Source organism: Vigna unguiculata, chromosome 4, assembly GCF_004118075.2.
Source record: "Vigna unguiculata cultivar IT97K-499-35 chromosome 4, ASM411807v1, whole genome shotgun sequence".
Taxonomy (NCBI): domain Eukaryota; kingdom Viridiplantae; phylum Streptophyta; class Magnoliopsida; order Fabales; family Fabaceae; genus Vigna; species Vigna unguiculata.
This window is the reverse complement of record NC_040282.1, coordinates 29,884,294-29,901,320: the sequence shown is the minus strand read 5'-3', so window position 1 is coordinate 29,901,320 and position 17,027 is coordinate 29,884,294. Positions and strand designations below refer to the sequence as shown.

Sequence of the window (17,027 nt, the reverse complement as noted above, 5' to 3'; positions counted from 1 at the left end):
AGTCACAGTTTCAAAAAATATAATAAATAAGCCAAACTAAAAGTTTAAAGTGAAATATATGTTAAATTTATTCTTCATTACCACCACCATCATTATATTATATTATTCAAAACTTTGGTTGCAGGAAGAAATATGTGGAAACTACAAGAGCTTCTTCTGCTAGAAAAGTGTGTAGCATTGATGTCTTGGTGAGAGGTAAAAAGTAATTAAAAGCACTAAAACTAATGAACCCAAGTTGAGAAATGGATAAGGATTGTGATCTAACTATCGCCATTAATACATTTCTGATAAGCTTAAATTTTGACCTATCATCCCAATGTTATACACTGCCATATCACATCTTCTCCTTCACTTTTCACTCACATTCACCTACTCTGCATATGACACTCCTCTCAATCTTTGAAGAGATGCACAAAACACACACACACACCACAACCTCAACTCTCTATCCCTGTGATTTCATTATCTCTTTTCTTCCACCTCTCTTCACGTGTAAATAAGTTGCAACCACTCTCTCCCAAAATCGATATTAAGATTTATTACTAGGTTTATATAATGTTTTCGAGAGTTAACCCACAACTTCTTCCAAAATAAGTGAAGAAACTTTAAAACATACTACTAAATCATCTTGTAAATATATATATATTGAGGGAGAGGGGTTATATAACCAAAGCTTAAGGTTAAAATATTTAGTTAAAACTTGTTTATATTTATAAAAATACAATTTTTTTAGATACTGTTATGTTTAATAGCAAACATATATGATTCACATTCTTCCAGAGTTTGTTACCAAAAACTAAATAAAGTTGAATAATAAACAACAGAGATGGTTTTATGTACGTGTTCATAATCCAAATTAAAATATTAAATTTACTATGTAATGATTCAATTGGACTGTTTCTAAAATTTATTTAAACGGTCCATTTTTGGTAAATTAAATTAAGTATGAAATTGTTTAAAAAGTCTGACGCCCAATAGTTTGTTGTTAAATATAGCTTGTTATCCGGAAAAAAGATAGAGCAGGATGGTTATTACTTGCATTTTAAAACGGATTTGACATAACTAAAATATATATTTATTGAAAATGTCATGACTAAAATTATTAATTTTTAAATATTTATTATATGGGTTTAAATTTGAGGTACTATTTTACATTATTTTTTAAAGTTAAATGTCATGAAGTTAAATGTAAAATACTCTTGGTTTAAACTATAGGAAGTTGAGAATCTTAACAAATATTATACTCTGGACCATATGAAATATATATGACTATATTTATATATTTATGTTGCCAAAATAATTACATTATAAGTTTTTTTTTTTAATTAAAGGCAACGAACTACACAGATTTCAACAAGTTTTTTTTTCCTTTTTTCTCTTGAGTATAATAACACTTAGACAATACACATGTGAAGAGATTCAAATATATATATCTTAATCCACTCTCCCATGTCAAAATAAAGTTACAAAAGCTAAACATATAACACTCCTTATACTAATGGAAACCCCCTACAGGAACGGAAGCTTTGCTCACATCTGCTGGCTTTGGAGTTGGTAACAGAACAACTGCTAACACTGCACTCACGGCGGCCGCCACCGCACCCAACATAAATGCCGGCAGGTTACCACCACCAAACCATTTATCCCACTGTCCACTTATTGCTGATATTATCATCTGTATATAAAAGTCATGTATACACAAAAATTAGCCATAAATTCAATCACAACAATAATCACATCAACTTTTAATATAAACTTTATGAAATTAACTATTGTGATAAAAAAAAAAATTATTAAAAAATTGTTTGAAAGGATTCATACCTGGGGCACGACGATTGAAACATTGAGGACACCCAAAGATAAACCTGAAAATTTTGAAACAGAAGAAAAGTTCAATTATGTATACATGTTTTATTTACGACTATAGTAGTTTTCCAATTGTTTTTTTGACTACGTAAATTTCACAAACAGTATTTTTCCAAAAATATAATAATTATTTTAAGTATAAAACATAATAAATGGTATTGTTTGCTTTACCTTGGCCTGCACCTGACGTGCTGGAATATATAGATGCGAGAGCAAAGGGAACGCTGAAAGTTATCTGGACACATTGAAAGTATATATCAGTTTATGGCACATTGATATACAATTATATATCAGAGTAATCTTTAAATATATATTCTCTCTCAGAAAATGGTTTAAAATTGTATAGGTTGTATAACTAAAAAATAATATAATTTTATATTCACTAAAAGTCAATTGAAAACCTTATTTTTCTTCTATCCTCAACCTTCCAAATAGAAAATAAATAAATAAAAAGCCAAAGAGTTATATGTAAATATATAGGGGCGATTAACTTGATCTACAAAAACCATTACGCAATATACGTTACTTTGATTATAATGGTCAACATTTAAGGACGCCTTAAATGCGCATAAAAAAGAAATTAATCTTACTCAAAAATATTAATAACATTGAATATTTCAACATCTAGAATAATATATTAAATACATTAAATGGTTACCAAATCAGCTTGCTTTAATGTGAAAAAAGAAACAGTATCTGTGATTAAAGTTTCACAAAAATGGTTTGAAAATATTTTCCAGATCAGAAAAGAACAAAACTGAGAGAAAAGACAGACAGATAAGAAAAACATCAAAAGTAATGGTTGTAATGGTTATACCGCTTGAGGGATTCCGAGGACGGAGAAGAAACTCAATGCGCCAGCTTTAACCGCTGTTGAAGGATGACCAGCAATGACGCCGTCAAATCTCCGTTCATGGCGTGCAGCCTTTGTGATCACCAACGTCATGGCCAGGCCAACAGCGAGAATAACATTAACACCTGCCCATAACCATTTAACTCCTCCGACAAGACGACCCAAAGGCTCCACACCCACTGACATCACTGCTAAAACAACTGAATTCAACATAAGTCCTAAAGAACCTGCATGCACTCCGGCATCATATGCAGCAGTGCCCACATCTCCACCGTACACCTCACGACCCATCCAATCGGTATCAAATAACACATAAGGGAACCATGCCACCCAGTTAACGGCGGTGACAAGCATCAACATCCACATTGGCTTTTCTAGTCCCTTAAAGGCACCACTCAATTCACCAAAACATGAATACCAGAGTCCAGTTTGAACCTCTTGATTTTCAGCATTGTTAGTGTTATTAACATCAGGTATAAACTGTGGATCCTCCACATATGTGAGAACAACGACACAAAGGATCAGGAGGAGCAGTATTGAAAAGAAAAAACAACTTTTCAGGTTAGCACAAAACACGTTACATGCCTTGGTTTCCGTAAAAGGGAAAAGGTGGTGTAGTTTATCATAGGAGCCGGCCGCGTAACCCAGAACATTGCCGATGGCCATGAAGAAGGAGTAAGAGGCATTGGCAGTTCTGGTTTTTTTCTGATCTCCGGCGGCGAGATCTCCGAGAAAAGCTCGGCATGGACCCTGAAGCATGTTGTTAGCCACATCCAGGATCCAAAAGCCGATCACAAAGATGGCCACCGCTCGTGGACGCGTCTTTTTGGTTATATCGTCGCCGGTGGCGTGTCCTATATCAGCCGCATAGCCAATAAGAAACACGGAGATGGCGACGGCAAGCGCCCCACTCAGAATGAAGGGACGGCGACGGCCGAAACGGGAGGTGCATCGATCGCTTGTGTACCCTACAATGGGCTGCACAACCAATCCAGAGATGGGGCCACAGAGCCAGATGAAAGAGGACCACGCATGAGGGACTCCCAACGTTTGAACGTAGGGTGTCAGGAGAGAGAGTTGCAAGGCCCACCCAAATTGGATCCCTGCAGCTATGGAAGAGACAGCAAACATTTTTCGGAACGGACTAGGTTGTTTCAGCACTGCTGTTTCAACCTGAAGCGAAGAGGAAGGAGGTTCCATCGAAGAGATCTCCGAACAGCACACCTGTGTTTGTTTCTCTTCTAAGAATGTGAAAGCAGAAACAAAAGGGGAGTGAGAGAGATGAGTGTGAGAAAAACAGTGAGAACTCGTGAGTATTTAAAGAATGGGGATGTATTAGTGGACAAAATAAGGTTACTGGAAGAGCCGGTATCAGGTGATTTTGTGGTTTTTATGTGAAACCGCAGATCCTTATCCGTTGTTGACGTGGAATGTTTAAAAATAGTTTTCCCACTGTGTAACGCTATCCAAAGTTTTGTTCGACATTAATTGTAAATAGACTGTATTTATTAACACCAATTAAACCTTTTATTAAACTCTTACTTTTTCAAGCATTTCATTTACTGCTTTTAAATGGTAAAATAAGGCTACAAATAAAAAATTCAAACCATTTTACAGTAAAATGCTTCCTTCTTAAAAAAAAAAAAACACGCTAATACATTTTGCTTAAAAGATGGATAAAAACCGCATCATAGGAAGACTACGAAAGCAGCAATATAGGTGGTGTTGCAATCTTAGATTGTGGAAAATTTACTGTTTCAATTTTTTTATATATTATTTTTTTTTTTACGGAAATTTAGATACTCATCACAGTATGGGTCAACGTCGTTAGGTAAGAACTATCGTTTATAAAGTCTGTTTTAATTCATTTTAAAATCACTTAGACTGGAGTTTAAGAATCTTCAATTGATATATTTAGTTATTTATCATTTTCCTGATTGTGTAACTCTTATTGACAAGATTTTTTTCTTATAACAGATTTGAATCAAGATTTTAATGTACACAATCCATTTTATTTTTATCAATAAATTCATTTTACTATTTTATTTTTCAATTTTATAATTTATTGTTATAATTCAAAAGCTACTTATAATAAAATTTTAACAATTATTTATTTTATAATTATTTTTTATAAATATATTTTTAATATTTTTAATTTTAGTAATTATGATATTAAATTTTCATTTTTATTTTCATAAGAAAAAAATAGATACAAATAATGATAAGCATAAGTATTTGCAGTAGTAAAACTAAAGTCAATTGAAAAAAAAAAATGTATAATTTTATTATGGCTGTAAAACAATTTTGAATAAATAAAGTCATTTGATATAATATAGGCATTAATATGTAATATTTATACTGGTTGAAAAATCCTATAAAGTATGAATAACTTTTCTTATAAATATTATTTATATTATTAAATAAATATTGATGTATTTTATTAATGTTTAAAAGTAATTTCTTGACTTGTATTTTCAAAATAGTGTTTTATAAAACTAAAAGTATAAATAATAAAATAAAGGTTTGTGAATTATAATATATTTTAGGAAACGGAAACAAATCATACAAACTTGTAGGAAACTTAATTGATTACGGAAACCATTAATTCATAAGATTTTGTGAATTATTAATGTTAATTTTTCGGATTTCATATCTTGTGGAGAGTATCATTAAGCCTTTAACAACAATTGTGATAAGAATCATCGGTTACAAAATTCATAATATCAAGAAAAATAAAAACTTACTTACTATCTTACAGTTAATATGATAATAAATGGTAATATAAACGAATCAAATATATTATATATTTTGTTGATATATGATATTAAGTGATATGTGAAATATAATCAATAAATATATCTTTATATTTTCTGTTAATATATGAGCCAACAAATATATCTAGATATTATTAACTACTTTAGGTTAACAGTGCTAAACAGGCCATGTTGAGTCATGTTCTTTAATATATTTATTAGATCGGAAAGGTACAAAAGTTATGACTAAATCATGAAATTTTAGTATCATATTATGAAATTTTTTTTATACTACCTCTTACCGAGACTTTTCTTTCATTGTGATTGTGATAATATTTTGATTATTAATATTGATATTTAAAGATTATATATATATATATATATATATATATATATATATATATATATATATTATAACATGCAATTATGTTTTTTATTTATGTGAACTTTTTGATTTTTATATAATTGTTTTTTTATTTTTGTAGTGTTTATTTAGAAACCATCTTGTCTAGAGGTGGTGGAGAGTAATGATGGTTATGATGCACCGATACTTCAATTTGGATCACGTATCTATGTCCGACACATGTCTGTGTCTGATATTTTAGGATACTTGATCGATACTTATTAGTGAAGTATCTGATTTATAAGGTCGTAGTACAATACAAAAAATCTTTGAATAATGATTAATTTTAGTAACAAAAAATAATTAGTCATTATATAATGACCAATTAAATACCAATTTAAAAATTAAAATTTATTGGCAACTAAAACAATTCCAAAACATTATAATTGGTCTCTAAATTGATAATTAAAATAATTTATTATGAATTGGTTTCTAAATTAGTCACTAACATTAGCTACCAAGGTTTTAACTACCAAAATAATTGGTTTCTAAATTGGTCACTAACATTAGTTACCAAGGTTTTGGCTACCAAAATAATTGGTCTCTAAATTGATCTCTAATGAGGAGATTGGTCTCTACCATATTTTTTATTACTAAAATTGGTCATTATTTGAGAGTTTTATTATAATAGTACTTTTAGAATGACAATAATTTTTTTTTTATGTTGACAACTTTAGTACATATATCATATATTTATTATATTTTTAAGAATTATTGTACACTTCTCAATATTCATATATCGTGTATCTATCACGTATCGTATCCTATTGTTTTTAAAATAAATGTATCGACATGTCGGATACGTGTAGTATCTGATACACATATCGTATATGTGTATCACATTAGAAGTCTCAATCCCTATTTTAGTTTAATATATAATTTAATTTTTTATTTGAATATATTTTATATATTTGATGTTTTTAAAAAAATTATACATTTATATAAAATTTGATATTTTCAAACTATTTGTTAAAGATCCGCTATCGATGACAACTAGTTCGATCTCTTATAGCATTTGTTTGTAATAGAATTTTCTAAGATAAATATTACTTCCAATAGAGAAAGTTCAATGAAAAATAATTTCAACCTATGAATGGTCAAAATGAGAGATTTATGAATGAACAAGGCATGTGATCATAACTATGGGTGAGTACATCACACATGGAGATGCATGCTCTAGAGATGCAAGAAGGAAATACAATTTGATGATTCTTCTTTCTCTATTAGAAAATATTCATTGGGTGGTTGTTGAAAGAAAATTTCGATGACATTGTAGCTAAAGTTGGAGGAGCCATTCAAAACAAAATTCATTTGTAATAAGTTGTTATTGTTGAATAGATTACTCTTTCAATTGCCTTTGAAAGAAAGTACACCATTGAAGGCTCATCTTAGTGAGCTTGATTGAATTTTCAAGATATATACTTGAAAGTAGAACATATCGATGCAAAAATAATTTTTTAGCATCTCTCTCATCATCCTATGAGAAATTGATGAGTGTAACCTTGAACCTAGGTCTAAGAAGGGAGTGTTTGTAGACTATAGGAGTGAGCAAAAGGTTTCAAGATATATTGTGATTGTATGTAAAACGTGTGATTCTAACAATGTTGGATGAGTCTAACAAATCTCTCTCTTTATTTTGTAATAATGTTGGTATGACCATTGGAATAATTAATAAATAAACATATAACAATTCTTTATGGAGAAAAAACACAATACTTTTTATGTAAAATATTTCAAGATTCGATAATCAACCATATTCTTTTCTATATAACTTAAAGAGTCTTGTTTAATAATGATCATAAACTAAAAGTTATTATTTGTCATCTTTATGATTTTATCCATTTAATTTAATGTATATTTATAATAATGAAACGTAATACTCAACAACTATATATAAGGAATATGTGACATGTTAGGCCAATTGAATCAACTTAAATAATTTAATTGACCTGTTACTGGTTTAAGTATATATGTATGTACTTAAACCGATAGTAGGTCAATTAAATTATGTAACTTGATTCAATTGACCTAACATGTCATGTATTCCTTATTAAATGGATAAATTGAAACAAAGGTAGAAGGTAACTACTTCTAGAGAAAACATACCTTATATGTCTTTTTAAAAAAGTTTGTTAAAGTTTAGTAATGGATCATATTTCTGTTTATAATATAGAACTTAAAGTCTTGTTCGATAATGATTAAATATCGAAAAGTCATTGTTTGTCGTGTTTATGGTTTTACCCACATCATTGTACATATTTGAAATAGTAACGTTATATGTATTTAATAATTATACATATATTAGAAAATATAGTTTGAACGATATATCTAAAAGATAAACTCTTCATCTTTCCTTAAAATAGGAAAATTAAAATAGGTCAACCTAATTAAATCTATTATAAATTTTGTTTTTTTAGGTTAACCAAAATGAACCGCTTTTTGGTTAATCTATAAAAGTCAAGTCAACCTAATTCACCATAAGTTAATAGTTTCATGGGTTGGTCCACAAAAAATGAAAATTTAAAAATTTTCATGGTAAGTATCACATCAAATAATTGAGTTTTTAACTTTTATATTTCTTTAGGTATTGTTCCGATCCCAAGTTTGATGATGAAATCGTTGTTGATCACCATACAATTGAGGTATTGTCCACTTTGGAGAGTCGATTTCGTCACGATTTTTCCCTTAAAAGGTGTCTCGAAGGGTGAAAGGAGGAAGGGGTATTTAAACCGCTTTAGGTCTCGACTTTTAAGCAATGTGGAACTATTGGGTGCGGTAGGAATATAAGCCCCCCCAGTCGAGCTCTAAGGGAAATGGTTGTTCATCCACAATGGAGGGCTTAAGGAACCGATGGTTCATCTTAGAACCTCGTTATCGACCCCAAGGTAGGCACCAATGTTCTGATCCCAGGACATCGTTAGGGTCAATCACCCCTCATCCGAGGTATTGTCCACTTTGGAGCTTGTGCTCCAGTTTTGTCCTTAAAAGGCACTTTAGAGGGTGGAAGGAGGAAGGGATATTTAAACCGTCTTACACCTCGACTTCTAAGCGCTGTGGAACTATTAGGTACGGTAGGAACCTATACGTTTCATTGTTATTACTAGTTTAGTACTTCTAACTCTATGATTCATGAGGCATATATAAGTGAGTAAAACTAAGTTCACAACATGAGTGATTCTTTTTTATGCAAAAGGTAGGAGCCAATTTATGACCTAATTTGGTCTAAACTTGGGATGGGTTGATTTGGTGATAAAGGACTATCTCTTGATTCATTACAAGAAGAACTTGATGAGAAGCTATTACAAGTCAAAGGACCTATGACAAGGTCAAGGACCAAAAGCTTGGAAAATCAAATCTTCTTAAAGTTCATGATGCTCCATGAAGCTTGAAACTCAAAGCAAATAAAGACCATGGCTTAAAGCACACTTGAAGAATAATTTTGCACTTAAAATATGTTTTTGTAATTTTTCTTTTATTTATGTAAGCTAATTGATCAACTTAGTTCGTTGGGCGAGGGTTTTTGTTTTTTAGTTATGTCGTTGGGCGAGCATTCTCGCTTGTTGCACAGATGTACACATTTGCAAACTGTGCTTTTGAGTTATTTTTGCGGTCCGATGTCTTTGGGCTTTCTTTTCGGGTTTCTAGGGTTGCTGAAACCCTTGTGGTTTATATATACTTGCATAAAAAACATATGTAAACACTTTTGCTAGTCATCATATGAACTTTGAATTCATCAAAGAGATGATTTCTCTTGGTTACCCTGATTCTTATCAAAAATAGAAATCTTTGTAGCGAATCTTCATTGACTCACCAATATGATAAATTGTGGTGTCTTCATCTCTATCTTCATTTTGTGCTTTTCTCTTATTTTCTTTGTTTATGTTACAAGATGAATCAAATTCAAAAACGAACGTACTCTTTCTTGCATTGAATCGTATCATTTGATCTATAAGTTGTGATCAATTTTGATAGTTCTACATAATACTTATAATAGTCACACATGTACAAATGTACAAATAAATACCATATAACATAATTATGTGACAACAAAAGTAATGTAGGGTGAAAATATTTACACTTTTATGAGTGGATTGACTTATACATGAAAGTAGAAGATAAAGATGAAAATTGGATTTTGTAAGCCTCTCTCTCACATCTTGTGTGTGTACGTGCATGCATGTGTATTTGTGTTTGTGTCACAAAAATTGTCGATATGTCAAACACTCACCCGGTAGCCTAGAAGAAAATGAGGTTAGACGAGGAAAGAAGAAAGGTGACAAAGGAGGAAATATAGAAATTGCTTAAGGTAGGATTCATCAAGGAGCTGTAGTCCACCACGTGGTTGCCCAACATTATCCTAGTGAAGAAATTGGATTAGGTTTTGTTTTGGACTGTTTTTTTGTTGTTGTAATATTCTTTATGATAATGTGATCTCCTTCAATTATCTTCTAAATAAATCGAATATCATCAACATATAGTTGGTTGTTATGCAGATTTAAAAATAGTTAAGAAGATCTTGTCAGATTCCAAAAGATTTGACAATTATTATCTTTTGATATTTACTGGTATAGTTAAATAAGCTAACTATTTAAAATATCAAATAAAATATATAAATATATATTTGTCCCAAATTATCTTTTATCATAAAGATTATTGAATTATCAAAGTCCCTTTTGTGAAAAGGATAGAGAAAATTGCAAGGTACAATTTTTATTGTTTGTTCCCTCTTATTGGCTTAGCCAAATTCAATTTAGCCCAACCAAACTGGTTTTTAAGCAAACATCATTTCTTCACTTTTTCATGTTTTTCTTATCTCCTTCATGCAATTTTTACTTGATTTCTTGTAGCTTAGTTCATCCATGAGCTTGAAGTTAGCTTCAACTACATCAAAACACCTCAAAATATCCAAAGATCATTTGCAACTAAAATGATACTTTTAACCTATTTTTATATCTCAAGTTCATTTAGCTATCTTAGAATAAATCCTAATTAAAACCACATTTCAAGCACAAAAAGCAATTAAGAAATCGAGATTAAAGGTTAAATGAGACATAAATATGCAATCATTACCACCTACTAGAGGTTAATGGATCATGCATTTCTAGATTAGATCGACTGTGACATGGAGGTCTACGTCAATGACATAATAGTGAAATTTGTCAACTTTAACCAGCGCCTCTTCGACTTGGAAGAAATATTTGGTCAAATCCGAATGCATAACACCAAGTTGAACTCGTCAAAATGCGTGTTCGATGTAGAATGGGGAAAAATTCTTAGGTTGCATGCTCATAAGTAGGGGGATAGAAGCTAACCCCGACAAGTTCCAAGCAATAACAACGATGAGGAGTTTGAAAACCTTAAAAGAAGTGCAACATTTAGTGGAGCGACTAAAGACCATGTCTTAGTTCCTGCCACAAATGGCCAACCACATCAAACCCATCCTTAAGATCATGAAGAAAGCCAACAAGTTCATATGGGACGACAAGGCTGAGCAACATTCCCAAAGTGAAAGAAGTCTTCTCCTCCCCGTCATATTACATAAGTTGCAACTCACCAGCCGCTTCAGTTATACTATTTGGTGTTGTCAGAAGCCATCAGTGTTGCCTTGGTCCAAAGGGACTCTTAGCAATGACCCATATACTTCACCAATAGGGTATTACAAGATATCGAGACCCAATATTGTCTAGTACAAAAAGTAGCATTGGATTTGGTGCACACAACCCATCGATGATATTCGTACTTCTAAAGTTATAAGGTCATTGTAAATATTGATTATCCAATCAACAAGATCCTCAAAAAACTGGAATTGGTGGGGAGGATGACATGTGGTCGATCGAATTTTTAAAATATGGATTTAGATATAAACAAAGGCGCATCATTTAAAAACAATGTTTAACGAACTTTTTTTCTTCACTCCAAGAAGTTAGTCGAGATGCCAATTTAGAATGGACCTTATCTAAAAAAAATATGACTATTTAACAAAAATTAAATACAAAATTAAAATAATTTTTACTAATAAATCTAATTTATTATTAATTAAAACTAAAAGTAGAAAATGCAATCAATTAATATATAATAAAACTATAAATGAATTAAAATAATAATAATTTAAATGAATATATAATATGTGTTGTCTTTTCAATAATGACAACATCAAACTTCAAATCAGAAAACAAAATAAAGAAAAAAAATCAGCTATATATTTTCTGAACTCCAAAACCAACAAACTTCGTCTATGGGTTGTACACAAATATATACAAGAGCGAAGTTAAACTGAAAAGTTTACAATAACTTATAAATACTACTAGAAAACCCGAGCTACCTTATTTTCAGAATAAAATAAATTAACATATACTGAAATCAACATCACCTTTTAAATTATGTTGACTAGAACGATAGTTAAAATATTTTGAATTATAATATTAACATTACAAACTAAATATTGTAATAATTAAATACTCAATGTAATATAATATAATACTAAAAATAAAATAAAATTAATGAATAACCGTTCACTATTAATATATTGAAAATACCAAAAATAATAATATAATTAGCATAAGCAGTATGTATAGTGGTAAATAAAAAATGTAATATAAAAAATGTAATGGAGAAATTTAATAAATATTTTAAAGATAAAAACGAAAAAAAAAAAAGATATATAAACTAGCTAGCTAGTGTTTATAAAAAATTATACTCGAAATAACATCTTAAGAGAATGAAAAAAATGATTAAAACATTCTTTGCTTACTAAATAATACTCAGACTCGAATATAAATAATAAAGTCAATTTACACTGATTAAGGGATAACTGTTGGTTTAGTTAATAGTTTTTTATTGTACTAACTTCTTCTCTTTTTTATAAATAACAGTTTGAAAATAGTTTTATTAAATTAGGTCAAATGAGTTTATGTTTCAAAATAATATTTAAATTAGTTTATTTTAGGTTTAACTAAGTTTTAAGTCTTCACTTCAAAGTTTTTATATTTTCCAACTGAATATCTGATATTTATTTATTTTTTAATTAATCGGATTATTGTGAGAATTTGTCTCGTCATCTTTTCATTTATTTCTATATAATAAAATATGTAAAATTTTGTGATTAACAAAATAATAATATAATTAATATAAAATAAGAAATATTTTTATTCTTTTAATATTATTTTATAAGAATCATAAACATTCACATTTTTAACACTTCAAAATAATGACGGAACAAAATAACACTTACCTCAAAATAACACTTACCTCACAAAAAAATAAATAATAGATATTCAAAAAAAACAGAAGTTTTGAATGTGCAATAAAAGGAAAATTAAGTCTTTATATATATATATATATATATATATATATATATATATATATATATATATATATATATATATATATATATATATATAAATAAAGAGAAATTTTCATTTTGATGTTTACATCTCTATTTTTAATTTTATTATTTAATAAATAACTATTTTTTTTAAATAAAATAATTATTTTACATTTTATCTTTTAAGTAATCCGTTAGATTTAATTATTGTTTTCATTTAACTCTTTACTTTTAATAAGGGGATTTTACAATTTTTTTATCCACTTTTTTATTTTCAATTTACCCTTTACTTAAATTTTTTTTTAAATTAAACAATTATTTTACCATTTTATATTTTAAGTAATTGATTTATTAGATTTAACTATTTTTTTCATTTAACTTTTCTTTTAAATCTATACTTATCTATTAAAAAGCACTTATACTTTAATTTCAATCACATATTTGTGTCCAGAACGTACATGTGTGTAAGATACTTATCAATAAAATATTTAATCTATAAAGCAATAATACTTTTGTGATGATAATAATTTATAATTTTTTAATGTTGACAACTTTAATACATATGATTTTAATTTTGACTCACACGATAACAATAATATATTTATCATGTTATTAAGAATTATCCTACACTTTTCACTTTTCAATATGTATATATCATGTATCACATCCTATTATTTTCAAAATAAATATATTAACGTATCAGGTATGTATCATATCCAATACATATATCGTATACAAATATGTATATATCATGTATCACATCTTATTATTTTTAAAATAAATATATTAATGTATTAGATAGGTGTCAATACTTATATATGCATCATAACTTATATATAAGTTGGATTTTCCATTTTGGTATTCACATTTTTATTACCAATTTTATCCTTCAAACAATTTTTGTTATTTAACAGTTTTTCTTAATTTGAACATTTTTTAAACTTAATAATTTTTTAAATAAAAAATAACCTACAAAATAATAAAAATTATTAAATTTAATTTCATATTTGTAATAAGAAAATAATAATTATTTTTTACTATAAAAAAAAATAATACAATGCGTATGTGTTTCACTAGAGTATACAAGAGGGAAGAGTAGCTTTCCGTAAAAGAAAAGGATAAAGAAGGTAAGTAAAAGCAGGTTAAGTAACTTGCAACCGGCTGAGCTCATCCCTAATAATAATTAATTAGTATTGAATTGATGTTAAAAACATATGTGAAGTTGTGACTGTTCCATTTCATATACTCAAACTCTAATCTGTGGTTGAGTGTTGCCGACAGGTAACTAAGAAGGAGACAAAAGATTCAATTGCTTCCGCAGTTAACATAATACATATGAAACAAGAGGGACCATCTTCACGCAATTGAAAAACAGCATCAGCAAAATCAAAACTCCTTATCCTTCTGTGATTGCACCGACCAAAATTGAAGTAAAAACCAAAATCAAACGCGTCTATTTTATGAGGACCCCAAAACTTTCTATAAAGAACCCTATTTTTTGCAGAATATAATGCATCAAGTTCGTCCTTTTAATGCAGATGTAGTTATTTCATTCTGCTTCTTCAGAGAGAGCATTGAAGTACTTATTAATGACTCTATTGATTACCCAAAATAGAGACTTTTCTATTAGGGAAGATGATCACCAAACAGAGGAATGGATTTAAATTGAAATTAACTAAATTGAAGAGACCAATAAAATATTCTACATATAATAAAAATTCGTTTAAATCTACATTTATATTTAAAAAAAATTGAAGTCACTTTATTTAAAAAAAAATTCACGTAAATTTATTTAAATTTATATTTTATTATATATATAGTATGAATAAAATAAAATAACAAATTTCTTTTTTATAACATATCTTTTATATATGTTATATATTTATATTTTCAAATTTTTTAAAAAATTTAATATTTATAATATTTTCATATTGTAATTATATTATATGACTTTTAATATTTTATATTGTCATATAATTTTTAAAATTTTATAAATTTGCATCCCAATTAAATTTATATCAAATTTTTAAAAATCAAAATATAAATTTAAACAAACCAAAAGTATAATCATGTTTAAATTCTAAAGGAGGAGAAAATATGTTATATAAGCTAAGTTATATTTTTTACGTGTGCAAAATAATTACTTATAAAACTGGAAGTATGTTATTAAATTTGGTTCAACTACTTTAAAACTTTATAATTATTGATAATGAAGATTTTTTTATGGTTTTGAAATGAACTTTTTTTTTGTATTTATTTCTTTCTAAACATAATCCATTTTACTGATATGTTTAATAAAAAAGTGACTGATGATAATCATTATTTTCAAGTGCTGTATGATAATAATATTAAAAATTAATAAAAATATTTATTTTCTAATTTTTTATCTATATTTTATAAAGAAAGAAGATTATTTTATTGAACTTATTTATATTTACCTTCTATATTTTTTATTACCTTCTAAAGAGGATCCATTTTGATTTGTTTACAAGAAGACTTATTATGATTATAATATGATATAAGTTAATAAAAATTATTTTTTCTATAATTGTTTTCTCTACTAATATTTTGTAATTTCAATATAAATTTTAATTGTATATTATTTTAAACATTGTTATCTATATCGAATGCTCTATTTTTGATATATATATATATATATATATATATATATATATATATATATATATATATATATATATATATATATATATATCAATTTTAACCTTTAAGTATTTTTTTTAAACTAAAATAATTATTTTTATCTGTTTTAATTTTAAGTGATATTTTTTGAAATTTAATAATTTTTTTATACTAATATTTTTTAATTTCAATATAAATTCGAATAATAATCTACTATTTTAATAATTTTTATTTATATTTATAATCATATATAAGATAATATTCTTTTTTCTCCAATTTTATCCTTAATTATTATATTAAAATTATTTATTTTATAAATAATGTATCTTTAATTGTTATTCTAAAAACTTTGTTTCATCTTTAACCATTATTTGAAAAACTTCTTTTCTATCCATATTTTATTTTTCTAATTTTACATTTAACGATTATTTTAAAAATTAATTATATATTTTGTATTGATCTTAACTCAAATTTCTATAAAAATTAAAAAAATATGAACACACAAACATTATCACGTCTGTGTTTTCGCTAAAATGTTCTCTTTTCATATATATATATATATATATATATTTAAGTGATACTTTTTAATTTAATCATTTTTTATTTGATTATTAAGTTAAACTATTTTTTAAAACAAAAATAGCTATTTATATAAAAAACTATTATCCACAAAAATAAATAAAAAATATTTATAATATTTATAAAAATAATTTATATTTAGTTTAATAATTTTATTATTGTATGTATACAAGTATTTTCTCTACATATATTTTATATAACTATAGCTGATTTTTTTTACGACTGCTTCATTCTATTGTTTTTTTTTTACATCTCCCACATTAAATAAATAAGGATGAAAAGTTAAAATATGTTTTAAAGATTTTTTTATAAATTTTAATTATAATATTTCTAAATAAATTCATACTAAGTATAATTCTCATTACATAAAATTTTATTAAGAAAAATATATGAAGAAAAGACATTAAACTCTTTATAAAATTGAAATATTTATAAATTACTCAAACTATATTTTATTTTTTTTGAAAATTAGAACGATAAGCGTTACAATACTCGAATTTTTGTTAGTATTAATAATTTGTAATGTTAATAAGTGTCTTTAGGATACTTTTTAATGTGTATTTAATGAATATTATATTTTGTAAAAATTTATAGTTAATTGTAATATTA

The 17,027-nt window shown here is 27.2% G+C and overlaps 1 protein-coding gene across 1 annotated transcript; it reads right to left on the bottom strand.

The window, feature by feature from the left end:
- Positions 1–1,369: 1,369 nt before the first annotated feature.
- Positions 1,370–4,001, bottom strand: LOC114181582 (sucrose transport protein SUC8-like). Its single transcript, XM_028068077.1, has 4 exons — positions 2,684–4,001; positions 2,038–2,101; positions 1,822–1,865; positions 1,370–1,675 (listed from the first exon to the last, which is right to left on the bottom strand). Exons 1-4 carry the CDS (start codon positions 3,917–3,919, stop codon positions 1,496–1,498), a joined length of 1,524 nt encoding a protein of 507 aa, XP_027923878.1. The 5' UTR covers positions 3,920–4,001; the 3' UTR covers positions 1,370–1,495.
- Positions 4,002–17,027: the final 13,026 nt, after the last annotated feature.